We start from the raw sequence: 27,408 nt of genomic DNA on the forward strand, positions 1-27,408 counted from the left end.
CAGGCCTGCCGCCCCAAACATGTGTGAGCCACAGCTCCACCCAGGCCCCTCCCACCTCCAGGACCACGGCCGGTACCTGAGCGATTCGGTGATGCTGCAGCTTTATGACACGGGAGACGGCCATCTGCATGCTGCCGAACACTGCGACCACCTCCAAGATCTTGTCATCGAACGACGGGGCTGCAAAGGTCTGGAAGGGCCGGCGTTAGAGCTGACCTCTGCTCCCAGCTTCCCTGAACACGCCCCCCGCCACGCGCATCCTTCTCACCTGGGGGCCGCTGCACTGGCGAGAGCCCGACAGGCCCACTAGTAGGGGAAGCTACGGGGTGAACACTCGCTGACGGGTCTCCACGTCAGAGCCTGAGAGCAGCTGCCTGAGATCAAACCCCAGGCCTGCCACTCACTAGCGTGGGAGCTTGGGCAAGTTACTGTCTCTCTACCTGGGTTCCCTCATCTGTAAAACGGGGCTAACACAGGTACGTTCCTCACAGGTTCTCACGAGGGCCGTCAACAGGCACAGTGCTGAGAAGGACTGGCACACGCTCAGTGTGCAGCCGGTGTCAACTGTTTTTATTAGCTATTATGTACGAAGGAAGTCAGGCCCCTGGTTAAAACCTATCAATGCCCCCAGAGTTCTCGGCATAAATTCCAAACTCCTCCCTGGCTTACACGGCCCCACGGGAGCTCTGACCTCTCCGTGCTCCGCCCAGCACGCACACACCAGCGAGCCTCCTGTCCGCACCCGGCCCTGCCTGGCCGCCAAGCCTTCATATACGCTGCTCCCTCCTCCTGCCCCATACCCACCTGACCTGTCCAACCCCGCATCACCCTCAGGTCTCAGTGTAGGTGTCCCTCCTCCTAGGAGCCTTCCCAGATATGGGCCTGGATTCCAAGCCACACCTGCGACCACACCTGTCCTGCCTGGCATCCCTTTGTCGAGGCCGCGGGAGCGGGGCCTGCCTGCCTTGCTCTCCGCTGCGCCCCCGCTGCCGGCACAGGGGCCCCCTCCACCCGTCCCTCCGCCTCACTGACAGAGCACCCCCAGAGCGGGAGGCTCCACCATGGCTCCCGAAGGGGCCGCCTCTCGGGACCCCGCCCCCATCCCCTTCCCTGAGCTCGGGCCCACGCCGCCCAGCACCCCCGTACGTACATCGTCCTCCTTGGTGCCCCCCCAGAAGTTGGTCCCTCCAGCATAGCTGGGAATGTTGAGGACAGCAATTCCCTGGAGACTGGGCAGTGGGATGGGTCGCCCGTCACACTGAGCGGCAGAAATGCATAAAAGGAGAGAAGAGAGATCCAGGCTTCAGCCGGGGGCTCCCTCCCCCCAGCACACCACCCTGGGCTAAGGCCGAGGGGCCACTGGGTCAGCAGAGGGGCCGGCAGGGGGCCGCCTGCTCACCTCCAGCAGGACCTTCTGCTCCAGGTTCTTGTAGGTTCTGTGCAGCAGCTCTCTGGTGCCAAGGACTCCGTACCACATCATGTTCTTGGTTCGACTCCTAGGGGTGGAAAGCAAAGGACTGACGTGGGTCTCAGCTTTCTCTACACAGCTACCTACGGCCCTTGCTGCGACCTCATCACAAATGGGTCACACCGGGCAATCACTGCCAGCAGCGACACCGTTAAGATGAGGAGGACATGCCCTTGCCACATGTCCACGCGAGACGGGCTAAAGAGATATATTCACTGACCAGGAATTCTGCTAAAGAGTAACACTGCCAAGAAAGTAATCATACCCTGAGAGGTAAAAAAGGTAAGATATTACAGAACCTCAAAAAAAAAAAAAGTATAAATCACAATTTTTTTCCAGCTATAAAATTATGCTTACCACAGAAAATTTGGAAAGGGCAGAAAAGCACAAAGGAGAATTCACAGTCCCCACATCTGTAAGTACTGATGATAAATGCTTCAGTGTATTTCCTTAAGAACTTGATTTACAGCTGAAATAGCGGTAACTGTGCACTTCGCCCTGCACGGAGAGCACCGCCCTGTGTCCTGAGCACGAATGACCACAATGGGGCACTTCCCACCAGCACTCGCTGAATTAACCCCTTTGACGGGTCTCTACTTGTTCCCACCCTTGAGCTCTATAATGTACATGGCAGTGGCCCTTGGTAAACGCCTCTTTGCCGAAGTTCCCAATTACTTTTTAAGGGTAGATTTGTAGAAGTCGCATTTTCTAAGTAGACCTTCTCAAAGATACAAACTCAGGGAAGATTATATACCAGGATCCCAAGTTTCTAAAAATATGTCACATGCGGCCTTGCTCCTCACCTGTTCTGCTCTGATAAATTACATGCTTTTCAATGCCTTTTCAGTTGTATTCAGACTAACAGGGGTATCTTCAAATGATTTGGGCTACCATCATGCACTGTGTAACAGGGATGCCCCCTGGGGACCTCTGAGCCTTTTCTGACACTCGAGCCCCAGAGCTCCAAGGTTTTTGAGTTCTTATGCTTGATTTTGTTTTCTGAGAAATGTCCAACCATACAGGAGTCGGGGGATTGCCGGGCAACTCCTCGTGTGTCACTGTGACCGCCTCCCTCCGAGTGACAAGGGCACCTGGCGGGGGCAGGTCTGCAGGCTCTCCAGCAAGGGGCCCCCTCCTCCTGCATCAGTGGCTGTTCTCCGCCCAAACTCCACACCAGCTTCCCTGCCTCTAGTTCTAGAAAGTCACAGCTGAACAGTCTGCCCTCCAGGTGACGGTCACCACGGGGTGGGGCAGGAGACATCAACTCCCTTCTTCCCTTGTCATGTCTCCCCGGAGGAGAGGACTTTCTACTTCAGCCAGGAGGAAACCTTCCCATTTCTCTCTGTCCTCTCCCCGGCCAGGGGGAGACACGTGGTGATACGTGGTGATTTAGGGGAGATACGTGGTGATTTAGGGGAGAAGCTGAACACCCCCAGCGAAACGCCCCCCCGGGGCCTCTCCTGTGGCATTTGCCTGCTCGAGGGCCTTGCGGGGGAGCAAGCCCTAACCCCACCTGAGGGTGACATGGAGATGCCACTGCCGTGGCCACGACACACAGATGCGCCCCACTTTCTGACAAGGCGTTCGGGCTCCGTGTCTGTACTCTGCCTGAGGGCTCTGTGCGCCCCAGAAATTACCCCACGGCCAGAAGGAGAAACCACCACAAGACCCGAAGGACAGGCGTGCGCAGGAGCCGGCACCCACCTGCACTTCTCTGGGTGCTCGTCACGCTTGTTGTTGAAGTCCAGGGAGATCTTCGCATCCAGGCCGATGCCAAAATAATTGTTCATGACGCACTTCTCTGTGTAATACTCTCTGCAAAGGGGTGTTTCACGCCATTTAGAACAACCCTGCATGCCAGCCTCTAAGCAGTTCTTCCTGAGGGCAAAACTCAGTTTTTTTGTTTGTTGGGTTTTGTTTTTTTTTGGGGGGGTGGCGGGGAGGTAACAGCATTACTGAGATATAACTCACATACCATACAATTTACCCATTTAAAATGTCCAACTCCATAGTGATTGTTCGCGTATTCAGAGTCACGACAATCAATTTTAGAACAGCTCATCACCCCAAAAAGAGAGTCCACACCCTTCAGCCAGGAGCCCCAACCCCTCCCCAGCGCCGGCAACCACTACTCTGCTTTCTGTCCTCTGCGGACTTCCAGATTCTGGATGGTTCCTAGAAATGAAGTCACACAGCGTGTGGCCCTTTGCGTCTGGCTCCCATCACTGAGCACGTTTTCACGCCACGAACACTGGGTTCATCTGAGTTCAGTGCTTCAGCCCGGTTAATGGGGAACAGCAACGACCCACTGCAGGGATCCTTGGCTGATGGACCTTTGGGCTGCTTCACTTTTGAGCTATGATTTGTGAACACTCGTACACACGCTTCAGTGGGGACATGTTTTCTCTTCTCTTGGGAGTAACCCTAGGAAGGGACCTGCTGGGCCACGTGGAAACCCTGGTTTTTTGCTTGTTTGTTTGTTTTTGTTTGTTTGTTTTTGGCGGTACGCGGGCCTCTCACTGTTGTGGCCTCTCCCGTTGCGGAGCACAGGCTCCAGACGCACAGGCTCAGCGGCCATGGCTCACGGGCCCAGGCGCTCCGCGGCATGTGGGATCCTCCCGGACCGGGGCACGAACCTGCGTCCCCTGCATCGGCAGGCGGACTCTCGACCACTGCGCCACCAGGGAAGCCCCAAAACCCTGGGTTTTGAGGAACCGCCAGACTGTCTTAAAAGTGGCTGCATCACCTCACGTTCCCATCAGCAACGTTAAACCTGATGACATCCACGGCACACACGCTCACACGTGCTTACACCCTGGATCCCAAAACGTCCCTCAAACGTCCCTAGACCCAATCAAAGCAAAGTCCCCAATTTGAAAATGTCCAGCCCAGCCCCACGTCCCAGGTCCACTGCAGGTAAGACTCCTTCCGGCCCCTCACCCCCGTGAACGAGGCCTGGCACACCATGCTGGGGAGGGAGGAGAGGAGAGCAGCTTGTGTCTCCCCAGGGGAAGGAGAAGCCTCTCCCTGAAGGAAGAGACCACAGCGCTCGCTGCCAGGTGTGGAAATGCAGGGACCTCAGGTGACAGAAAGAGACAGCACATCTAGTTCCGGAGGCCTCTGTGGGCGCTGCTCATGTAAGCCTACAGCTCTGCCCTTGTTGGGGAGAACAACTCAGGAAGGGTCAGGACCACAGGCCTTGACAGGCCCCAGCGTGAGGAGCAGACAGGAGGGTGGTGCCAGGCTGGGGACAAGGACGTGGGCCAGCACTGGAGCAGGTGTGGGAACCCAGGCCACCCTGCAGGAAAACTGGCTGCCACTGTGCAGGCTTGCAGCTCTGCTTCCCGAAAGCCAGAGTCTCTGAACCGCACCTTTCTCACTGTTACTCTCCCCACCACGCCGGACACACATGGTGGACAACTTTTAACCAACTGCCACTAGCCACTAGCTGCCCAGAACTTGCTATCAGCCAGCAGAAAGGGAAATCTAGAAGGCTGGGCTTTCAAAATACCATTTGTCCCCGCAACGGTCTCTACACACATGAGAACAAGCTGCGCAAAAGCCCTCACTGCCTTTGACGCTGGGCAGTGGACACAGCACATGGCACGCAGAGCAGTGTCAGGACTTCATTCCCCAGAGGACAGCATCTCCCCAGGCACGGCGAGAAGGCGCTTCCAGCCTGGGAGCTACACTAACGGTAGCGGCAGACCCGCCAGAAGGAAGGTAGTCAGGAGGCGGCGCCAACGCAGGGCCAGCAAGGACCGCGGGGAGGACGACCGAGGACACAGGCAGAGTCTCCAAGCCTGCCGAGGCCCCAGAAGGTCAGGCACGCGCCAGGACGGCGCCTCCCTTCCCAGACATTCCCAACCCACCCTCTGTCCCGTACGCCTCACACCTACTAGGTTTTCCTTATTGGCCAACACCAGCTGGAAAAGGGTCACCCAGGCAGCTGCTCACGAATTTCTCTAGTTAATTCCAAGCCAGTTTTCTACGCTCCAGCATTCAGCTAACAACATGCCCCCTTGGTTTACCCCGTACTCACAGGTTTTCCGGTTCGGAGTTAAAGGGATCGGCATTAATTAATAATCGACTGATGACTGAACCTCCAGGCAAGGAACCGGACATCCCGGCGCGAACATCTGTAAGGGAGAAAACAGGAGACAGCACTGCCTGGCGGCTCCCAAATGAAGAGGCCGTTGTGTCTTTGAGGCTAATGGTCCACATGTTCTTCAGAAGGTTATTATAATAAGATGTTTCTAAAATACCGCATAAAAATGTCCAAACTTTGACAATTAATAGTCTCAGGGCAAAAATCACTGTCATAAATCCATATTCACAGAACAAAAATGAACACCAGGTGGTAACCAACACTATGAGACACATCAGAAAAGAGCTTACAAAGATCTCACTAATTTAAGAAACTCCACCAAAATGATCCCTACTACAACTAATCGTAGGATCTAGCCATACAACTTTATAAGGCTAAATTCATGAGAAAAGGTTAAACAAGGAACCCTCCAGGTGACCAGAACCCTCAAGATACCTGCACCAATTTTAAAAGTTTAAATTATAAACAGTAAGGCTGAGATGGAGCCCTGCTTTTGAACATTCTGCCAATCCATCCCTTCCAGTAACATCTTTGCTGCTTATTAACCAAATCTGTCTCAGCCTCTTTTCCCTAGAGCTTCCGCAATTTTCTTTCTATTCAAATGAGATTCACCTAGCAATTGCCAATCACTTACAGGAGCAGCGTGTGCTCTAGCTTTTGCCCAGCAGGCCTCACGAAGCGGCCTCAGGAAGCTGGTTAAGGGACCATTCCCTCCTACTACAGACACAGAGTGTTATCGTGACTCCCCCTGAGGGAAGAAGCAACAGGAGTTGCCTTGACATGATCCTGGGCGAAATGAAGACAAGGCAAGGGGACTGGGCCCGACTCTCCCGGTGGCCAGCATGATTGCTCCTTCTGCAATCATGCTGGAAACAAAGGGGTGATCCACCGGCTCCCCGTCACGACCTGCCGGCCCTTCCCTCTTCACTCAGCCCAACCCCTATTTACCCATCAGCACCCAGCTCGAGTATCACCTCCTCAGTGACATCTTCCTGGGACCCCAGGGCAACGATTTGAATGCCGTCTGCTCTTTGTAATAAACAAGAGCACTTTTCATACCGTGACATAACTCTGAAATTCTGCCTATCTTTCCCATGGACCTATGAACTCCTGGAAGACAGGGGCCTGGTCTCGTTAACCCCTCAGACTACTGCCAGGCAGAGCAACAGCTGGGCGCTGAGCTGGAAAGCTTAGCGCCCTGCCTGCGCCCCTCCCCCAGACACACAGTGCAGTGCCGCACTCACTCGGGAACAGGATCTTCGTGTTCAGTGCTGGCAGGCTGTCCCGGTTTCCTGACTGCGAAGGAAGAGAGGCAGAACCGCCCAGGGACAAGCTTCCTTTGCTTATCAGCTTTTCACAGGGGGATTTGGACACTATGAGAACAGAACAGAAAACAGAACGCGACTGAGCTACTGGCAGCGTTCATCAGAGAAAGGAGCAGGCGGAGGGGGGCCAAGGGAAGCGAGGAGTGGGCACAAGCGCCGCCAGCCACGGCCAAGTGTGCAAGACGAGGAGCGAGGCAGCGAGCAAGGAGGGGAAACGAGAAAGGGGATGCAGAGGCGAGCGGGCTCGGGCACCCGCCAAAGAGACACAGGCCCCTGAGGGGCTGGGGCCGCGGTGATGTGAGGTGACCTGACGAGGCCAGGGAGGGGGAGGGGCAGCCTGCAACCGCAGTCGGGCCGCGGGGTCTGTGCACGGGCAGAGGGGAGTTCTGCACAGGAACGTGGTGGAGGAAAACTCTGGGGCAGGATCTCCCGGTGGCTCGTAAAGGCCACGAGCGAGGGGGCCGCACAGAGTTGGGGCTGTTCCAGGAGGGCTAAGGGTCCCCAGGTGGTGGCCCATACAGCTGGGCGGTCCCTTACCACCTGGAGCAAACGTGGCATGTGGCCAGCTGCAGCCAGGAGGCCCCAAGCCCTGGGTGAGGACCCCGGGCGCGCAGGGAGGTTCAGAGGGAAGCGCCGCCCCAGCAGCAAGGTCGCCCCCTGCCCAGAGTCCCGCCAGGCCTGCACCAGGCGAAAGGAGGTGGTATGTGAGATAGGTTGCCTGTTTGAGACTTTTTACACTTCCAAGTGGCCACAGAAACCGTGAGAAAGCACCCGTAAGCTTCCCAAGGCAAGCTTCTGAGCAGCGCAGACAAAAAGGCCTGATGGCGGTGCCGCGGGTCACGAGGGCCGCTGTACCTCTGCGGAGGCTCCTGCCCTTGGCAGCGCCGTGGCCCTCGCCGTGGCACGCTCTGTCGTCAGACTTCAGGTCCTTCTTCTCCTCCGACTCGGAGAGACCTAAGATGAACCCCTCGTGCTCTTGGGTCTGGGCGTTCTGCTCGTCCACAGCTGTGCAAGGCAAGGGTATTTGCGGCTGAGCGCACGGACGTTACCCCACAGGCATCGCCAGGCTGGCGGGGCTCCCACTGGACGCGGACCCCCTCCTCATCTCACTCATCTCCCTTCAAACGTCTCCTCAGCTGAAGGCTTAGACCCGAAGCTCCGACCCGTCCCACCTTCTCCCCGGCCCCGGCTCACAGGGCACCGGGACACTCGTGCCAGCTGGCTGGGGAGGAGGGCCGAGGGCTGGGACAGACAGAGGGGAGGGGAGTAACGAGCGAGAGCACGCGCAGCCCGGAGGGAACAGTGCACCCGCCAGCGCGCAGGGGCAGGTCACGACCTCACGGTTCTCACTGTAAGAAGCTCAGAGAGAAAAGGGTCTGATGAGAGCGGAAGGTATGAGATGGTTTCTGAAGGCTCCGAGAGAGAGGAAAAGAGAACTTGCTGGGGAGGATCTCAGGGTCTGGGTGAGGGTGGAGGTAATGAAGTTCACAGGTCACTGTGGTCTTACAGTGTTCTCTTCAAAGCTTAGCAAACAGAGTCTAGGAAAAGGGAGCGATAGACTGGGCGAGTCTCTAACCCTATGCAGGGGTTCCTCTCTCCCCCAGGCCGACTAAGGACAGTCAGCAGTGGCATCCTGGACACCAGGGCCGATGACCTGTCCAGGCCCCGGGCCCCTCGACCACTGCAGCCGGCGCCTGCCTCAGACACCACAGCGCAGACGCACCCCCCCCGCCTTTATTTTTCTTTCTGTTAAAAGTATTTTGTCTTGTTTTAATATTTCATCAGCTTTATAGGGTTACAATTGTCTTAAATATTTCTGCTTTAAATACAATCTGCACATAATGTTATGAAATGTAAACTTTCAGTGTCCTTTTCAATTTCAAAATCACACCTTTTTTTTTTCTTTTTTTGGTCTTTTTTTCCCCCCCCTCCCTTTCAATACCTGAATGTCCTGCAAAAACTGAAATAAATCGTCACAGGCTGCCCCACCACGGTCAGGGTGCGACAGGCTGGGCCCGGCCAGAGGTAGAGGGTAGTTTTACATCTTTTTATTGGAAGTTTTTTCTCCCTTTAACCTGAGTTCAGGCGCCGTCCCCACGCCCTCTGACAAACCCCAGAGAAACTGAAATTTCACATGTCAGGAATGAAAGGCTGAAGTCGTGTTTGCCAACAAAAAAGGCAGAAGCAAAATTAAGGGGGGGAAGAAAGAAAGGATGGTAGTGGGCAAAAATGCTACCAGTGAGAAAAGGGGCTGTACAAACACACAACTGTTACAAGCCAACCCCCCCTCCCCCCACACACACAGCCGGACAGCTACAGCCCTGCGGCCGGTTTGGAGGTCACAAGGAAGCCTCTAGAAGCAGCTCATCCACAAGCACCTCCAGAGCGGGGGGACCCCTGGAGCCCCTCTCCACCCTGGGTTTGGGGGTCCCCACCCTCAGCGTGCTGCTGAGCCCCGCCTGTTCTGGAGTGGACAGCACTCAGCCCCCAACCCCTTACGTCCCGGTTTGCATAAGGGGTGCTGAGCGGCACCCCGGAGACCCCCCCGACAGGCAGCGGCGGGGCTGGGGGGCGCCCCAGGCAGAGGCAGGGCCCCTGGGGACTGAGCGCCCGCTGGCCCCGGGCCCCACTTGCGCTTTCACAGCTGGTGGACTCCCCCTGCCCCGTCCCCTACAATCACCAGCATCGCCCAGCACCGCAGGCACACACCGAGTTAGACCCGGGGGAAGGAGCCTCCCCTGCGGGACACCCGCGGATGCTCAACAGGACGCACGGGGGTGGGACCCTGAGCTGGGGGCTGGTGGGGGTGGGCGGCCAGGCGGGGGTTCTGGCATCAGAAGTCAGACCTGAGGCAGAAAGAGACTCGCAGCGGGGCTGCCCGCCCGCCCACGCGCTGGCAGAATGGGGGGTGGAGGGCAGCCGCCCACGCTCCGGCGGTCAGGTGTCCCCCCGTCTCTGAGCACCGCCCCGGCGCGCCCGACCTCCGACCCTCTCTGTCCCTCACATCGTCCTACAGCCTCATCCCCCACCTCTGGCCCGGGCCCACCTCCCTCCTGGGCATGGGGCCGTCCTCCGCGGGTGTCCTCAGAACACCTCAGGTCTCAGCACGGAGGCTCTCATCGGACCCCCCGCCCCCGGAGACAGTCCCACCTCTAAGCGGACAAGGCCCGGCTGCACCCGAGGTCTGGCAGAGCTGCCACAGGTGAGGACACTTCCAGGGAGTGGGTCCCCCAACACGCTCCCCGCGTGTGCCCGCGCAAGGCACCTTTCCACCAGCTGGGGGCGCCCTCTCGGCTCTGCCGTCCGCTCAGTGTCTTTCCATCGGGCACAGGCCCTGAGGAAGGAGGCGCTGGCCTGCGTCAGGCGGTCCAGAGCGGCTCTGGCCTACACGGTGGGTCCCTCTGTGTCTCGCGCCACGTTCAGGGGGAAACTGGGAGCGCCCGGGGCTGGCCTGAAGAAAGCCCCGCGGCATCCAGAGCCCGGCTACCTTTCTCTGTGTGCTCTATGATCTGGCGAATCGCCTTCTTCAGGCTGTTGGCTCTCAGCATGAGCTGCTCCCGAGGACGGAATATCTGCGGCCGGGCTGGGCAGGCCGACCCCATGGCGCGGTCCCCGGTGGAACTGGAGCCACAGCTGCCGCCCGCCCCCTCCCCGTCTTCCGCCTCCTCGGCGATGGTGGGGGGCGGCGTAGGCAGAGAGGACGAGGCCTGGGACTCGTCATCCAGGGTCTTGAGGAGAGAATCCAGCTTCTCTTTCAGGACAGAGCACTGGGCGGGGAACAGAGGAGGGAGTGGAGGGGCTGCTGCCCCGCCCTGACACCCACCCCAGGTGCCCAGGACGCACCTTCTTGGCCATGACCTCCGACTCCTCTGAGCTCTCGGTGGTCTTCTCGTAGGCCTTCCCCACCCGAGCCACGAAGTCCTTCACAGTCTCGCAGAGCACTCTGTGGGGGAGCGTGGGAAAGGCTTCTAGAGAGACAGTCCTGGCTGGGACCCTGCCTCCCCTGAGGCCGCCGGGCACTCACCTGGCTGATGAGATCACCACCGAGTGCTGGTCGGAGGTCAGGATCTTAGAGAGGTGGGCCGCGACCGAGTCTTCATAGAAGAGGATCTGCTGCACCTGCCATTGCCCCAACCAGGGCGGGCGGCTGTCAGCCCCACGATGCAGCCCGGTGAGCTTGACACTAACCCCCGCCCCTTGCCGGCCAGCCCCAGCTCACTTCACGCTAATCTGACAGATTTCAAAAGCTCCACGGAGCTGTGGATGAAGGGATCTTAAGAGAAAAGAACACGGTGATAAAACCTCGTGAATGGCTCGTGCTGCTTTCGTCGGAGATTCAACACCGCCAGCCTGTGCTGGACTGGAGTCCTGAATCCCGCGTCCTCCTCAGCAGTACAGGCAGCAGGCAGGGTCCTCAGCTGAGGCTCCAGTCGCATTTCTCTGCCTGGCTGGAACTCGGCCCGGGCCCCTCTCCACCTCTCGATACAAATCACCCCCTTCACCGCTCACCCCTGCCTGCGGAACTGGGGTCGCTCACCCTGTGGGACGAGCCCTCTCTTTAGACCTTGGCCCAGGGTTGGCCAACTTTACTACTGGCCAGAGAGTAAATATTTAGGCTTTGTATACGTACGTACGCTCCCTCTCTTAAAACGTGCAAACCATTCTCTGCTCACAGGCCAGGTCACAGCAGCCCAGGCAGGTGTAGCCTGGGGGGCTGTAGTTTGCCAACTGCTGCCCTTGACCCTCCTGAGGGGCAGACGGGCCCTGGCAGAGCCCTCTCTCCTGGTCAGCCAGCAGCCAGCTCGCCCAGTGGGGTGAGCACGGCTGGGCGCCCAGCGCTGCGCCCGTCTGGGCCCTGAGCAAACCACTGATGACAAAAACCAGCGTAAAGTGAAAAGAAGAGCTGAACACTGAACTAGCACAGACCGATGGCAAGGGTAGGACGTGGAGGAGGCGGGCCCAGAGCGGGAGCCTGGGCTGGGCGGGGGCACCGGCAGCAGGGGCGGCAAGTCCGAGGGGGCCATCATCACAGAGGACCCCAAATCCGGTGACACCCCAGGAGGCCCCCAGACAACCACCAATCCTGTGGGGCAGAGGCCATGGGCCGCAGCTCCACCTCGGCTGGCCCTGCGCCTGCGCGGGTCTAACCTAGGGGAGGATGTCTAAGGGTGGAGGCAGGGCCCCAAAGTGGTGAGGACAGTGTGAGCACGCGGCAGGGCAACTGGAAATACCTCGGAGCCCTCACTCAAGTCTTCGGTGACAGTGGAAGAGGAGGCTGGCCGGGGGAGTTTGGTCTCGTAGGCCATGACGCTCCACCTGCACACACAAAGGAGCTCTCAGCAGGTCGGCTCGAACCCCCAGGCAGGCCCCGTGCCTCTCCCACCTCCCCGACTCATGGCCTGGGGGCTTGATCTTATGACAGCCCTAACTTCATTTTTAAGCCTTTATCTTGACTCCCGTGTCCCTAACCTGGCTCCTCACTTAGCTGAGAACAAACGTCACAACCCGTTGGACATGGCAGCTCCACTAAAGGTGAAAGCCATCCCATAATGCTGCTTCTGGGAAAATGGGCTTCCCCTCTTCAGAGCTAAAATCACTCAGCCAGCAGCCAGCTCTCCCGTGGGGGCTGAGCATTTCACAGCCTCCAAAGGCACGTAGGCCTCCCTTCAATAGAGAAGAAACGGTAGAGGCAGCTGGAGAGGGTTCAAGACCACACCTGCTTATTGCAGCGCAGGAGCCTAAGAGAGAATACGGGCGTTTCAGCAACACCAGGTCCCGCAGGCTGTGGTCAGGGGCTTTCATACGTGAGCTCAGCACTAATGAGCTCAGCACTAAGAGCAGCTTGCTTGAGAAGAGCACCCAAGTTATCTCTAAACACACAGAGGAGAGCTGTCCAAAACTGAGATTCTTCTGGGAACACGGGATTGCTCAGCTGTGCAATAAGCCTTCCTTATTGCAAGACTCTGCTGACAGGTATCAGACGAGGCTGCAAAGGCCAAAGCGGACAGGGCCACCTTCTCTAACGGCCCAGAGGATCGGGCCTGGCTGGTGAGACCTGACCGCTCGAGGGCACAGTGCCAACCTGTTCTGCTCGTCAGCTCTTTCATAATCTGATCGCCAGGTAAAGCCCACCAGAAACAAGGATTCCTGCTCAGGCCGAATTTTTACAAGTAACTGCAGAGGGCCTATGGTTTCCAGAGACCCTGGGTTGAGAACACCTAGTCAAGGGGACTCGTGTGGTCCACTCACCTGTCCAGCATCTTGGTGCTGGCTCTTTCCAGCTTCTCCAAGATCTGCGGGAGCTGGGTGTCATCGTCACAGGCCGAGCCCCAGCCTAACACGCGAGCCAGGTCATTCCCTGTGCCGAGCGGCAGCACTCCCAGCTGACACTGAGACACGGGGGGAAGACATGGCGTCAAACACCCTCCTTTTCACCTACAAGGTGTGAGGTCTGATCTCACACGGTGTGGTGCTCGCATTCCAGGCAGAGCCACTAGGCAGCACAGATGTCTCTCCAATCCGACAGAAAATTCCTCTCCCACGCACAGGCCTGCTCCTCATCTGCTGCCACATCCGACAATCAGTCCTCCACAACCTCCCCGATCTACATTCCCACACGCACAGCTGTGGCCACAGTGCTGACTGCTGAGTATCTGAACCCCCGAAGAATCAGTCTGTACGACTCCCCTCCGCCTGCTTCTCCACCCTCTACAGCACCACACTAACTAATACCTTCCTTCCCCTCACAGCACCTTCCACGGCTTTAAGTCCTATCAAGACAGGCGCCAGGACTTCCAGTCTGGCCATCAAACTGGAGCACACCCTGGCACTCGGCCTGTACCCCTCCGCCCGTCACTCCCCAGAGACCCCCTGCACTGCTCAGGCCCCACCCTCCACCTGGAATTCCCACCCAGAGCCCCCTGTGGAAACCCCACCTCGTCAGTTCAGTGCTTAGGAAGTTCCCCAGACACCAGTTGCCCAAGAGCCTTCGACCTCCGAGCCTGACACACAGGGTGGGGGAGGGTCCCTGGTCCCCCCTGAGCACGGCAGAGCCCGTGGTCACCTGCCGCAGCCACTGAGGGAGGCCCTCCACCCTGCCAGGGACAGCAAGCTGGACAGAGCAGGTGAGGAGGACAAGGAAGCCCCAGCACCGGGGGGAGGCGACCCGGCGCCGGCTTCCGGGAGCCTTAAAGGAAAGGAGCAGGCAGCACGGTGAAGGGACAGTGGCGTTCCGGGAGAGGTGACCCCCTGCCAAGTCAGAGCTCAGACTGGAAGGGCAGTGAGGAGAGAGCAGTCAGAGAAGCAGAGGAGGAAGAAGGAGCTGAACTGGGGCCTCACTCTGAGTCCGGACCTTCTCCTAAGCCAAGGAGCCACTGGGGAGCACTCAGCAAGGGTGCAGGAGCAGAGCTGTCCCAAAGAAGGTCCTCGGGGAGGTGGGGACCGGCGCGGTCCGAGAGGCTCAAAGAGGTGCGTGAGCAGAACGGCCCGAGGGGAAGGCCCCCTCGAGGAGTGGACAGATGGAGCCCGGGGCCAGCCAGACGCGCTCAGCAGCACACACTGCTGTGCTGGACACTCCAGGGCAGCCTGTTAACCAGGACGAGGAGGGAGGGTGAGGGAAGGCTCAAGAACTACTGTCAGATCTCCGGCTTGGATATCGGGTAGGATCATGGGCCACAGAGAAGCCAAAGGAAATGATGCTCCCTGAACTCAGCTGAATGCATGAAAACCTGTCTTCCTGACTTGTGATAATGAACTTGGTAACAATCCTGGAAGTGAACAAAACCTAAAATTGGACATAAGTGTACTGCTCTAACTTTACCACGAGGGGGCAGTGCTCTCTTTCCCGAGCAACTGGCCTCCCTAGAGCTGAGCAGTTACTTGCACACCAAGGGTCCCCGCTCCAACGTCATTCCAGGAGCTAAACGCTGACAGCAAAAGGTCCACCCCGCCTACAAAGACCACCAACGTGTTGAAGGACAAGTGACAAATGAGGAAAAATATGGGCAACAAGGAGTTCACATCCCTAATATAACAATAATCCTTAGAAATCAATTTTTAAAAAGGTAAATACCCCAATAGAATATTAGGTTAAAAAAAAACATGAACAGATGATTCATTTAAAACTTCATAGTTAATTGAGGATATGCTTGACTTCACCAGTATTAAAGAAATAAAAATGAAACATACCAGTTTTTGTCTACTAAGTTGGGCAAAAGCCTTAAGATGTACAGTGGACAGCATATGCGAAAAGACAGTTTTATGAGCATTAGGAATACAAACTGGAGAGCAGTCTGGCAATATCACCAAAATTTACATTTGGGCGCTCTTCAAAAGAGAACATAATTGGGACATTGTATACATGGTTTTCACCAGCACTGTCATTATGAAGCAATCTGAGTGTCCATCCATGGGGGGAGATGAGCTAAACCCAGGGCTGGCACAGCCCTGCCCAGTAGAAAACCATCACATAGGCCTCCATTTAAACTGATGGATCGAGAAGCGCCCACAATGTGTTGATTAAAAACTGACACTACACAATATACTGTAAGGGTACCATGAGTCCGTTTAAATTAAAACTGCACTGCACACTGTACTATATACACATTTTGATAGACAGAGGCCTGAAGGGTAGTTACTGAAATGTTGGCAGCGGTTAATTATTGGGGGCGGGGGTGTGAGGGAGCTGGAGCAGAAAATAAATCAACACTTAAAAAACAACCCTACTCTGACCTGAAGCTCAAGTATACTTTTGAGCCCTGCTCGCCAGCAGGAGGCATCAAGCAGTAGGCGACATCACTACCCAATAGGGAGCCGCACCCAGATCTGCCCGTGCCCGGGACCTGCAGGGATGGAAGTGTTCTTTTTGTTAGGTCCCTGGGCCCATGACGCCATCAAGCTACCTGCTCTTCCCTCCAAGACCACCCCAAGGGGACGAGAAGCGCCCCCCGAGATGACCCAGCCTCTCTGTAACGGTGGCATCGCTCTCCCGTGGGGCCGGCCCCTCCACACCCAGGTACCTGTTTGTGAAGGTTGAGGCTGTCGATTTCAGAGAGGACCCAACCAACACTGCCATCTCCACCACAAACCAGAATCCGGAACGTATCAAACTTCTGGAATAAGCGTAGGCTGCAGAGAAAACAGAACGTCAATGAAATGAGGTCCATCTAAAGGACAGGTAGCCGACGGCCAGTCAGCCTGGGGCTGGGGGACACCCTCTGTGCTCAAGGCCGACCCTGCGGCCTGTCCCGCGAAAAAGCCTCTCAGAGGCCGGAGCCTAGCTGTGCTCAGGCTCCGCCCACTGGGGGGCCGCCGGGCGCCTGAGAGCAAAGGCCGCACGCGTCTTCAGGAGCCCCGGGCTGCAGGATCCTGCCCACGCTGTCCCTGTCCTCTGGGCCACTCCGCCCACCCAGGTGACGACCCACCCCGTGCCCCTCGTGACTCCAGCTCTGTCTCCTTCCTGTGCTCCTCTTGGCGGCCCTGCCCCTCACTCGCAGCGTCCCTCCCAGAACACCCGGCAGCCTTCCGTTCACTCCCCCTTCACTCCCCAGCCGCTTCCTGGGTGGCCTTATCCGCGTCTTGGCTTCAGGGACGACACAGACGCTGATGACCCTGAATGACCCTGACGATGATCCCTCGGCTCTCCTGAAGGACAACACCTGCCCTTGTCTACCAGAACGTGCCACTCGGTGTCGCACGGGCGCCTCCTTGACCGACGTTTCCTTCCTCAGAGAAAGGCAGAGCCACCACCAACCCAATTACCGGGCAGCCCCGTCGTCCCCTCTCACAACCCCTCCAGGAGCCTCCTACCTGCCTCCCGTCTCCTTCAAGATGCCTCCAATTCGTGCTACCAGCCTCATCTTCCCAAAACCAGTGTCGTCAGGTGTCCGGCTTTGGAAGGGGCCGCTTGCTTCCAGGAGAGGTTCAAACCTCTCAGCGGCCCCCACGGCCCTCCCTGGCAAGGAGCTGCCACCATGTGTCCGCACCTCTGCACACAGCCCACCCTCTGCCTAGAGGGCTCCCTGCCTCCCTCCCCATTTCCACGCACTCTCCTCAAATGCTACCTCGGCGGGGAAACTGAGACCCCCATCTGACTCGTAAGCCCCTTCTCTTGGTTCCCAAAGAACCTGCACACCACACTGCCAACGAGACAGATCGCCTGCCTTGGGCCTGGACTGTCCGTCCGCACCCGTCCCCGGCAGGCAGGGCGCCCCCTTGGCCGGGCTTTGCATCCAGCATGGTCCGAGCCGGGGGAAGGCCTCAGACAACAAACAGGACCAGGTGACAGGGAACTCGGGATGTAACAGAGGGGCGAGGCTGCACCTGACCTTCAGGCTGGGAGAGAAGCAGCCACACGTGTCCTTTAAGAACACTGACCTCCCTCAGGCCTCCCGCTCTCTGGAGAAGAGGGGACACGTCAAGGCCAGGAATCAGGAAAACAAAGCAGTATCTCTGAGTTTTCTTAGGAACAGTGTGAGAGCAAGGCTGCTTCCCAGAAACAGGACCTGTCTAAGCCAAGCGCACCGCACCTCTGCGGGTCTGCACCTGAATCGTCCTGTCTCGTCCTTAACGCCTACTACCAGCTGTGGGGCTTGCATGCTTCTCCAAATGAACACGTGCTCATTCCGCCGTCCTACTGTGCAGCCCGCCCTGCCCAACACCCCTTCGTGGCATTCCTCCAACATCCCTGGCACCTCGGGGAGCAGCGGCCTGCACCTGTCTGGTGCATCCCCGCAGGGCACCTCCAGGGTCCCTCCAGGGAAGGGGGTGCTGTCACCAAGGAAATAGGCTAGAGAGCTGCCGCCGGTGACCATTCTCCAACAGCAGGTCTCTCCAACCAGACCCAGGCTCAGGTCACAGGAGCACCCAGCTCCAAAACCAACACCCTCCAGGGAACCTCCCAGGTGCACACCCCCCCCCCCCGCCCCGGAGAGCAGGCTCCGCGGGCACTGCCCGCTGCAAACATCCTGCACCACCTCCCGCACGCGCCACAGGGCTCGCAGAGCTCCCACCTGGAGCCGGTGCTTCCAAACGGGGAAGGAGTTGGTTCAAATGCCAGAATTTACAAAAGCAAACGTTTTCCACAAACCTCTGGATCGTATAAAACTAGAAAGCACACGTCAGGTCTCTTACTTTGCCAGATACACGGGGCCTTGCACATCTGCATGTCACGGCACCTGCAACTTAAGTAAACTCAAGTGCCCTCTAAAATGAAAAATCTCCCTTTTGGCCTCACTGGAGAAAAGCTTCCTACTCGATACTAAGCAGCCATTCAAAAAAATGAGGCAGATCTGTAACTACTGACATCAGAACACATCCACACTGCTGTCGGTTGACACCCATAAAAAGCACACCGCACAAGGGCAGGTAACCTAGGCCCCCACCTGGTTTCAAAGTCTGTGTGTGCACACGACTGAAACACACACTGGAATGTTGGAAGGACACACAACTCCATGAAACATTCAGAGTGGACACGTCTGCCAGTGGAATTTGGGAAGGGTAACTTTTATTTCCTATTTAAAATTTTCTGTATCTTTGAATCTTTAAATAAGCACGCATTTTCTTCAAACGGCTTTTAAACTCCAAGAAAGATATATGTTGTGAGCCTCCTACCCGAGGTGTGGCCCTCCATTCATGAGGTCGAAGACCTGGGCAGGGTTCAGCAGCTGCTTGAATCTTCTGAGGAACTTCACGCCCTGGCTGTCCCCACTCTTTGAATTGACGAAGACCAACAATGGACTCGTGCAGGACGGAGGACACGTGGCCTTCCAGAAGCCTAGGTGTGAGGATGGAAAAGGACACAAGAAAATCTGAAAGCCACGAAAGACATCACGGCGCCCTCAGCCGTGTACCAAGTAGACACCCCCCGTGGGACCTACAACTTACACGTACACACCCAGGAAACCAGCAAGACATTAATCCACGTTTCCACAACGCCATCCCCCATGTAGAGGGAAGTGAGTCCTAATCTGGTCTGACCTCACCTTTGCAGGACTCTAAATGTCAGACACTGCTCTCAATCTAGCAGAGGTGACTTCCTGAGACACGTGCCCCGGTTCCCAAGTTCCCACCAACACTTGTTAATATGCATCATCATGTACCATCTGGACAAGCAAGCGCAGAGGCGGAAGAGCGTGTAATATCAACTACTAGACAAGCCTAGTTGACGGACAGCCCACGTCAAAGACGGAGAAGCATCTTAGACTCGGTTTCTACTCAACAGCCAATGGACCCACCACCTTCAAGTAAGGTCCTGGCCTTGAGTCCAAGGTGCCCAGAAGCCCAGCTGTCAGGACACTGTTCATCACCTCCTCTCCTCTCCCCACAGAGGCTGGGCCTGACCTCTTCCCGACCGCATCTCAAAATCACTGACATAACCAATTCCAGAGCGGGGGAGGGGAGAAGGCCTGGAGAAGGAAGCACGAGGAAATGGCTGAGACGGGAGAGCGTGTGGTACCCACCATCAGAATCGATGCTGTTGAGAGCGGTGGGCGGGATGACCGACACTTTGCACAGGCCCAGCGGGCACTTGGTCAGTAGGGATTCTTTACACGCCGTGTGCACCTGGAACACGGACCCGCTCGTCACAGGGGGCACCGGCATCCCTCCCACACCCCAGAGCTCTCCCCAGCCCTGCCGCTGCAGGAGCTGTGCTCTCGGACCCGGCCGGCCTGTGCCCATCTGGCATTTGCCCAGCGGCTGCGCTCGCTCACCATGGCCTTGCACCAGAGGCAGCGCCAGTCCTGCAGACGCAGCACGCTGCCACAGGTCTTGTCACACACTGTGCACTTGGCGCTCACGGGCAGGTTCCCCTCCAGCCACTGGTGAGGCATGGCGATCTGCAAGCCACACAGAGACATGCACCGGGGGCGTCCTCACAGCCTCCACGCAAGCCAAGGGGACCCTCAGGCAAAAATGCTCCAAAATGAATTCCACGAGGGGGTGGGGCAGGGTCTGCACAGCCCTGTCCAGCCCACTGCTCCCTGCCGGCATCCACAACTCACAGGGACTGGCCAGAGCTCGGGGCCCCCAGACACCAGTGTAACCAACCAAGGGAAACCCTGCCCTCACTGTCCTCAAGAAAGAGACCTGAGCACAGGCGGGAGGTGGTGGGCGTGCCTCTTGCCCCGGTGCTACGAGGGCCGTGCAGGGTCCCCGGGCATACCCCGTCCTCGTCCTCGATGATGTCCTTCCCGATGGAGGCCAGCGTGGTCCACTTGCAGTTACTGGTCGCACGCACAGCACAGCGTTTGTGGGCCTTAAACTTACACACTGTGAGAGAATGAACACGTTAACCCTCGGAGCTGCGGCCATGGTCTGGGGTGGACTGCCCTGCTCTCCTGGGAAAGTTGGGAACCAACATATATGGTTAGTTTACTCATAAACGAAGCCACCAGGATGCGTGCAGAGACCGCTCACGGGGAGACCAGGCATCCAGCCTGGCCAGGGGGCGGCAGGCTTTCTGTGAAGGGCCGGAGACAAAGCAGCTCAGGCTCCGCGGGCCAACCGTTCGGCTCTGTCCCCGCAGCACAAGGGCCGCCGTGGCCACACTTCACATACGGACACTGAAATTTAAGTTTCACGGGATTTTCTGCGTCACAAAACAGTTGCCTTCTTTTGATATTTTTCAACCTTTTAAAATTGTAAAAACCATTCTTAAGCTCACAGGCTGTACGACATCAGGCGGCAGGTGGGAACCGGGCCCAGGGCCACGGTCCACCTCTCTCTGCTCCTGCCCAAGCCCAGGGCTCTATCCTCTAGATCTGGAGGACCATTTACCCAGAGAGGGGCTGAGAGATACTTTAACTCCTTTTTCCCTGTGTCCTCTAGGTTTCCTCTTTGTGTCTCATTACTACCAATTCCCTTCTTTTTATTTTGTTCCGTTACTACAAATAATAATTTATCAAAGACTCCTGAGCAGGCACAGTAAACAAGGGTGGAGTCATACAAGCCACTCTACTCCTGACTGACCTGAGGTGACTGTGCTTGGATTCCTAAGGCTTTGTCATGTCAGACCTCAGGCCACTTTTCCCAGCGGGAAACACATCGTTCGTACCTTCACAGGACAGTCCGTGGGACGTGACCCCAGACAGAGCCTCTCGGCACACATTGCAGTAGGTGGGCCTCGCGTGGGAGCAGGCGTACCAGTTGTGCATCCCTGAGAAGTGGTCCATGCTGTACTGGGTAGGCTGCAAACAAAGAACAAAGATGGCAAAGATGAGGCACCCCTCTGACCTCCCTAAACATAGTAACTTGGACGAGATTCAATAAGAAATCAGACAGGGTCACTGCCCGATGGCCCAAAGATGAGCAACAAGCCTTAAGTTTGCAAGGAGCACGCTGAGAAAGTGAGCTCCAGACCATAACGGCCCAGCATGGGGGACATTCAGATGGCAGAATACAAGGGGGAGGGCGACAAAAAGGGAGGGCTTCCTCCCCTAACCTCAAAGTGCTCCCTGCTCTGGACTGTCTTCAGCGCTGCGATCCAGTCTTCCATCTCTTTTCTGTTATCTGCACATAGGATGAGTTTCCTACATGGAGTGATGACCTAGAGAAAGAAACAAGAAACATGCAACATGTCCATGAGCAGAAGACAAATGCTAGCAACTATGAAAACTTTTAAAAAACCTACCTTCACTATATACTTTCTTTTTTCATGAAAAAGTACAGTTTCATTCAGGTATTCAATTGAACAGAACATAAAGATGGTTATCATGGGTCATTAAAAGTCAAGAACAATCTCAAACCAAAAAGACAATCAAATTTAGATTACAGATTCACCAAAATCAACTCAAGTGGACATTTACCAACTATCTACTACTGAGACACGGTAATCAGCCATAGGCAATTTTATTTATTCGTTTATTTATTTATTGCTGCGTTGGCTCTTCACTGCTGCATGTGGGCTTTCTCTAGTTGCAGCAAGCAGGGGCTACTCTTCCTTGCAGTGCACGGGCTTCTCATTGCGGTGGCTTCTCTTTGTTGTGGAGCACAGGTTCTAGGCACACGGGCTTCAGTAGTTGTGGCGCATGGGCTCAGTAGTTGTGGCTCGCGGGCTCTAGAGAGCAGGCTCAGTAGTTGGGGCGCATGGGCTTAGTTGCTCCGCAGCACGTGGGATCTTCCCGGACCAGGGCTCGAACCCGTGTCCCCTGCATTGGCAGGCGGATTCTTAACCACTGCACCACCAGGAAAGTACCGGCAATTTTTTTTAAAGGAAAAGAAAACACAGTTTCCATTGCTCCAAAGAGCTCACAAGCTGACACCTCACACTTGAACAGTTTAGGGAAGTCTGATCCACAGTTACTGTAGGAATTTCCTGTGCATTTCAAGCCTATCATACATAAATGTTCTTTTAAAAAAACCTTTTACTGTATGACAACAGAACAACAGCTAGCTACTACAGTCAGGCCTGAACAATTTAACTAGAAATGAGGTCATGAACCTGGTAATAATCAACAAATGAAAATTATACCTACAACATATAGAGATTTTATAAATCAATAGTAAAAAAGGCTATGAATTGCATTTCATAAAAGAAATACAAAATGGCTAATAAAGGAATGAAAAGGTGCTTAATCACTCTCATCACCGGGGAGCACAAATGAAAACAGCAAACTATTCTTCACCTATCAGATTGGCACAGTTCTTAGAGACAATAATCCAGTGTTGGAAAAGGTGTGAGAGAAGAGGGTTCTCTTCAAGTACTCATAGGAGGGAAACAGAGTATAAACCTTTTAGAGAAAAATGTGACAATGTCTATCAAAAATTTTTTAAGTCAAAACCTTTTACCTAATTATTTTTATAATGCTGTAAAATATCTACATGGTCCCAAAGTCAAACTGACAAAATAAGGCATTGATTTTATGTGTCCCTCATCCTAGTTCCCTCCCTTCCCGAAAGGCAGCTTGAAAACTAAATAAATACAAGTATGGTTTATCCTCCCATTTGTAAGATACATGCAAATACATGTATATATTCATATTCTCTCTTTTCAAAACAGTAGCATACCACAGACTCTTCTGTCCACTCTCTGCTTTTTTAATTTAATCACAGCTGGCCCTTGAACAGCACAGGTTTGAACTACAAGGGTCCACTTACACGCAGGTTTTTTCCAACAGCAAATATTCCATGACACATGGTTGGCTAAATCCACAGATGTGAACCATGGCTACGGAAGAACCGTGGCAAAGGAGGGCCGATTATAAATTATACCTGGATTTCCAACTGCGCGGAGGGTCAGGGTCCCTGACCTCTGCGCTGTTCAAGGGTCAGCTGCACACATCCTGGCCATCACTCCTTAGCAAAAGACCGCGATTCCTTATTCTTCCAACAGCTGCCCGGTGCTCCACTGCATAGAAGCACCAGAGTCTGTTCAACCAGTCCCTGTTCACGGAAGGTCTATGTTACTGAAAATCCTTTGCTATTTCGAACAGCAGCACAATGAACAGCCTTTACGTGGATCTTTTCATTTATTTACTGGGGTATTTTTGGAATAAATTCCTAGAAGTAGAACTGCCCTGACAAAGAATAAATGCATACGTAATTTTGCTGCTATCGCCAAATTTCCCTCCAGGGGGTTTGTACCATTTCGCATTCCCACCAGCAGTGTTAGGAAAATGTCTGCTTCCTCATGGATTCACCTATAAAATACGTTATTTAACTTTCAGATGTTTGCCCATTTTAGAGCTTTAATTTATATTAGAAAGATCCAATTTAGGAATACCCAACTTAAGTTATTAGATGATCATGTTTCTGGCTCAGAAAATTTAGAAATAGTGTTTTATAGATTATCTCTTCCGTGATTTCCATAAACTACCTACAAAGCTTAATCACAGAAGGGGGTAAATAGAACTGGGTCACAAATGCACGGTGCTGTTCATTCTTCCACGACTGGGGTAACCACGATAATTCCACGTAGGGACCAGGCTGGGTGTAAAAGAGGTAAGCCTAGGAGAGGGTGCAGGGAGACAGAAAGACAGAACACAGAGGCCTGGAGCAGCCGCGCCCTCCTGGGGTCAGGTGGTGGGAGCTGCTCTTTCACTCCTGGAGAGCACGGCAGTCGGCCATACCCCACCCTCCCAGCAGACGCCAGCCAAGTGTCTGCTCTGGACATGGGCTCCCAAGGCCATGACAGGCAAGGTTCCTACTCACACAGAACTTAACTGGGGAGAGACAGACAAACCACAAAACAATTTCAGACGCTGACAGGAAGCGGGTCATGTGCAAGGGGGCTGGTGGGTGCTCTGAACCAGGTGGTCAGGGAAGGCCATGGCAGCCTGGCAACCACCAATGGCCTGGGGTCGGTGCATAAGGAATTTTCATCAGCAACTGTATGTCTATAAGATCTCAGCAAACACTTCTTTATGATTCACTCCAGGGTGAGTTTTCATACTTGAACATTTTTATGAGCATAATAAATACAGTTATAGAAAGATAGTACATTTATTTTGCATAACTCAGGGATTTATTAGGAGTTACTATGATATCTACAGAAGAGAACAACGAGATTTTTTATGCCCATCCTATTTTAGGTCTTGACCAACAGATGAGTGTCCAAGAACCTGGTTTTCAGTCTTCTTTGTTTAAACTCTTGCGCCTGTTTGAAGATACCTCAGACAGAATCCCACCTGGCCACTGACTGTTTGGGAAACGTTTCCCTTCTGGAAAAGGAGAGGTGTTAGAAGTCACCTGCCAGGGTTGTCACGGGACTGAACGGGGCCAAATGTGCACAGGACCCAGCAGGGGGCCCAACACACCCCTGGTCTGAAGCCCTGCGAGATGTGTAACTTGGAGCAGCTGCCTGTGCCTCCACTTGCTCACCTGAAAACTGGCACTATTAATGGTGCTGTCACATCCTAGCGGTGCTGTGAGGTGTGGGGCAGGGAGCACGTAAGGTGCTGAGGACAGCGCCTCGTATGTAAACACCCCACCACCATTACTCTTGGTGCTACTTCAGGCTCTAGGTCCTGACCTTAGGGTATTTTCTCTTTGATGGAATTAAAAGATGGCTCTTCATGTGGGCAAATCTTCCTGAGACCATTCTGGTGCCAAGAGTCCACCTCCCGATCATGAGAATCATCACAGAGGACGCCCATCAAATAAAAATCAATCTCTGCTTCTCTCCGACCACGCCCTGCCACCTTGAGACAGAAGCCGTATTTTTCAGTTGCCCACAAGACGGCTCATCACTCCATTCCCTTGGAGGCTCCACCTCCCTTTGGTCGCCTGCAAGCGCCTCAAGAGTCCTCCAGCCCTGGGGAAGCTTCATGGGAGAGGTGAGGCTGGGAGGGTCTCCTCAGGAGGAAGGGAGAGGGGAGGCTGTTTCTGAGAGAGAAGCCTTGGACGGGACTTCCTACTGAATGAACCCCTTGGTTTTGGAGACACAGCGGGCAGGACAGGACCCAGGAGAGAAGCAGGTGTTGGATGAGTCCGAGGCAGGAAGAAGGCAGGATTCAGGGGAGATGCCCTAAGGAATAATAAGAGTGTCCCTTTGTTTGGGCTGCAGCCAATACTGTAACTCCTAGAAACCAAGGAATGGTGCGAAAAAGCTAGAACTATCTCCAAATCCCAGCCTTCACACAGAAACGACTTTAGAGACTAAAAGATACTCTAAATTTTTCAAGCAAATTTGTATGGTAAGAAACAGTTCACACAACTCAATGAACTTAGAAGGTAAATGCAAATTAAAAGTAGCGTAATAACGTGAACTTAGAACAAAGCAGCGACAGCACAGAGATTCAGCGAGCTAGGTCCATGACTGGAATAAGCAGACGCGGTTATTAAGGTACGGAGCAGAGGAATACGATGGGGCGAGAAGACAGACAGCCACATGGAAACCCACAAACTCAAGAGTGAAAGCACACCACACACCCTGAAGTCAGAACATGAATGAAACAGAAAGGATATCCCAGAGGAAGAGCAGAGAAAACAGTGGAAGTATTTCTCACATAATCCTCTGAGGAGGCCAGAAGCACAATAAACAGATCTGAATTCTTAGACACTTGCTGGAATTCTCCTGAGGTAGAAAAACTTAAAAATCAGTAAGAAAAGAAGCAGACCAACTAACAGGAAAACGGACAAATGACTTCAACAGTTATCTCACAACAGTTATTTCACAAGTCACCAATAAGGGACACGAAAAGGTGCCCAACTTGATTAGTCATCTGGGAAGTAGAAATTAAAACCCCCCATGTGGTACACCTTTCATGGTGGCTGAGCTAAAAAAAGCGCTCAGTGTCAAAAGACAGTATGGAGTGCTGGCGATGATGCAGAGCAACCAGAACTCTCATGTGGTTCTGGTGGGAATGCAAGTTGGTACAGTCACCCTATGGCTCAGCAATTCCACCCATCGGCCCAACAGAAATACAAACATATCTCCTTCTCGTCGAGACACAGAGAAGGACTTCATGGCATCACTACTCTTAAGAGGCCCGTACTAGACACAACCCAAATGCCCTGCATGGGTAAAGTGGATAAATAACCTATAATGTATTAGTACAATGGAATACTGCAGAGCAATGAGAATGAACCACCTGCTGCTACATGCAATAATGTGATGAGTTTTACAATGCTGAAAGAAGCCAGACACAAAAATATATATATACTATTCATATAAGTTCATTATGCACATACAAAGTTAAAAAAAACAAAAAAAGTAGGGCTTCCCTGGTGGCGCAGTGGTTGAGAGTCCGCCTGCCGATGCAGGGGACACGGGTTCGTGTCCCAGTCTGGGAAGATCCCACATGCCGCAGAGCGGCTGGGCCCGTGAGCCATGGCCGCTGAGCCTGCGCGTCCGGAGCCTGTGCTCCGCAACGGGAGAGGCCACAACAGTGAGAGGCCTGCGTACAGCAAAAAAAAAAAAAAAAAGTAAAACTAACCTATAGGGTTAGAAGCTAGCTACTTCCAGGAGTTGCTTTTGGGGAGAAGGGTACAAAAGAGCTACTGGAGGCTGCTAACGTTCTGTTCCTTGATCCGGAACATTCATCAACCTGTAGATGCTATAATCGATACACTTTTCCATATGTGTGCTATACTTCAGTAAAAGAATATAGAACTCGGAATAAAACTAACCATGTAACTGAATCAAAAGAAAAATGGCAGGGACTTCCCTGGTGGTGCAGTGGTTAAGAATCCGCCTGCCAATGCAGGGGACATGGGTTCAAGCCCTGGGCCGGGAAGATCCCACATGCCGCGGAGCGACTAAGCCCGTGCGCCACAACTACTGAGCCTGTGCTCTAGAGTCCACGAGCCACAACTACTGAGGCCGTGCGTCACAACTACTGAAGCCCATGCACCCTAGAGACCGCGCACCGCAACCACTGAGCCCAGGTGTCGCAACTACTGAAGCCCGCGCACTTTAGGGCCCACGTGCCACAACTACTGAGCCTGCGTGCTGCTACTGAAGCCCGCGCGCCTAGAGCCCACGCTCCACAACAGGAGAAGCCACCGCGATGCGAAGCCCGCGCACTGCGACGAAGAGCAGCCCCCGCCCGCTGCAGCTAGAGGAAGCT

At 54.7% G+C, this 27,408-nt stretch overlaps 1 protein-coding gene across 6 annotated transcripts in view; it reads right to left on the reverse strand.

Annotated features, from left to right (window-relative positions):
* Positions 1 to 27,408, reverse strand: part of DGKD (diacylglycerol kinase delta) — a 109,382-nt gene that overhangs the window by 14,361 nt on the left and 67,613 nt on the right. For 5 of the 6 annotated variants that reach the window (XM_022568007.2, XM_089916202.1, XM_089916201.1 and 2 more), the window contains exons 4-22: positions 21,342 to 21,446; positions 20,955 to 21,087; positions 20,064 to 20,170; positions 19,612 to 19,737; positions 19,360 to 19,462; positions 18,512 to 18,674; positions 15,919 to 16,027; positions 13,151 to 13,290; positions 12,133 to 12,217; positions 10,926 to 11,020; positions 10,745 to 10,844; positions 10,389 to 10,668; positions 7,757 to 7,906; positions 6,821 to 6,949; positions 5,511 to 5,607; positions 3,173 to 3,346; positions 1,400 to 1,496; positions 1,151 to 1,258; positions 77 to 190 (exon numbers count right to left, since the gene is read on the reverse strand). In XM_022568007.2, coding sequence (XP_022423715.1) covers positions 77 to 190; positions 1,151 to 1,258; positions 1,400 to 1,496; positions 3,173 to 3,346; positions 5,511 to 5,607; positions 6,821 to 6,949; positions 7,757 to 7,906; positions 10,389 to 10,668; positions 10,745 to 10,844; positions 10,926 to 11,020; positions 12,133 to 12,217; positions 13,151 to 13,290; positions 15,919 to 16,027; positions 18,512 to 18,674; positions 19,360 to 19,462; positions 19,612 to 19,737; positions 20,064 to 20,170; positions 20,955 to 21,087; positions 21,342 to 21,446 — 2,415 coding nt within the window. The remainder of the gene's footprint in view (positions 1 to 76; positions 191 to 1,150; positions 1,259 to 1,399; positions 1,497 to 3,172; positions 3,347 to 5,510; positions 5,608 to 6,820; positions 6,950 to 7,756; positions 7,907 to 10,388; positions 10,669 to 10,744; positions 10,845 to 10,925; positions 11,021 to 12,132; positions 12,218 to 13,150; positions 13,291 to 15,918; positions 16,028 to 18,511; positions 18,675 to 19,359; positions 19,463 to 19,611; positions 19,738 to 20,063; positions 20,171 to 20,954; positions 21,088 to 21,341; positions 21,447 to 27,408) is intronic. The other variant, XM_022568008.2, reaches the window with a different exon arrangement.

This window comes from Delphinapterus leucas, chromosome 8 (assembly GCF_059928025.1).
Source record: "Delphinapterus leucas isolate spDelLeu-1000000601 "Yukka" chromosome 8, BTC_Dleu_Yukka2, whole genome shotgun sequence".
Taxonomy (NCBI): Eukaryota; Metazoa; Chordata; class Mammalia; order Artiodactyla; family Monodontidae; genus Delphinapterus; species Delphinapterus leucas.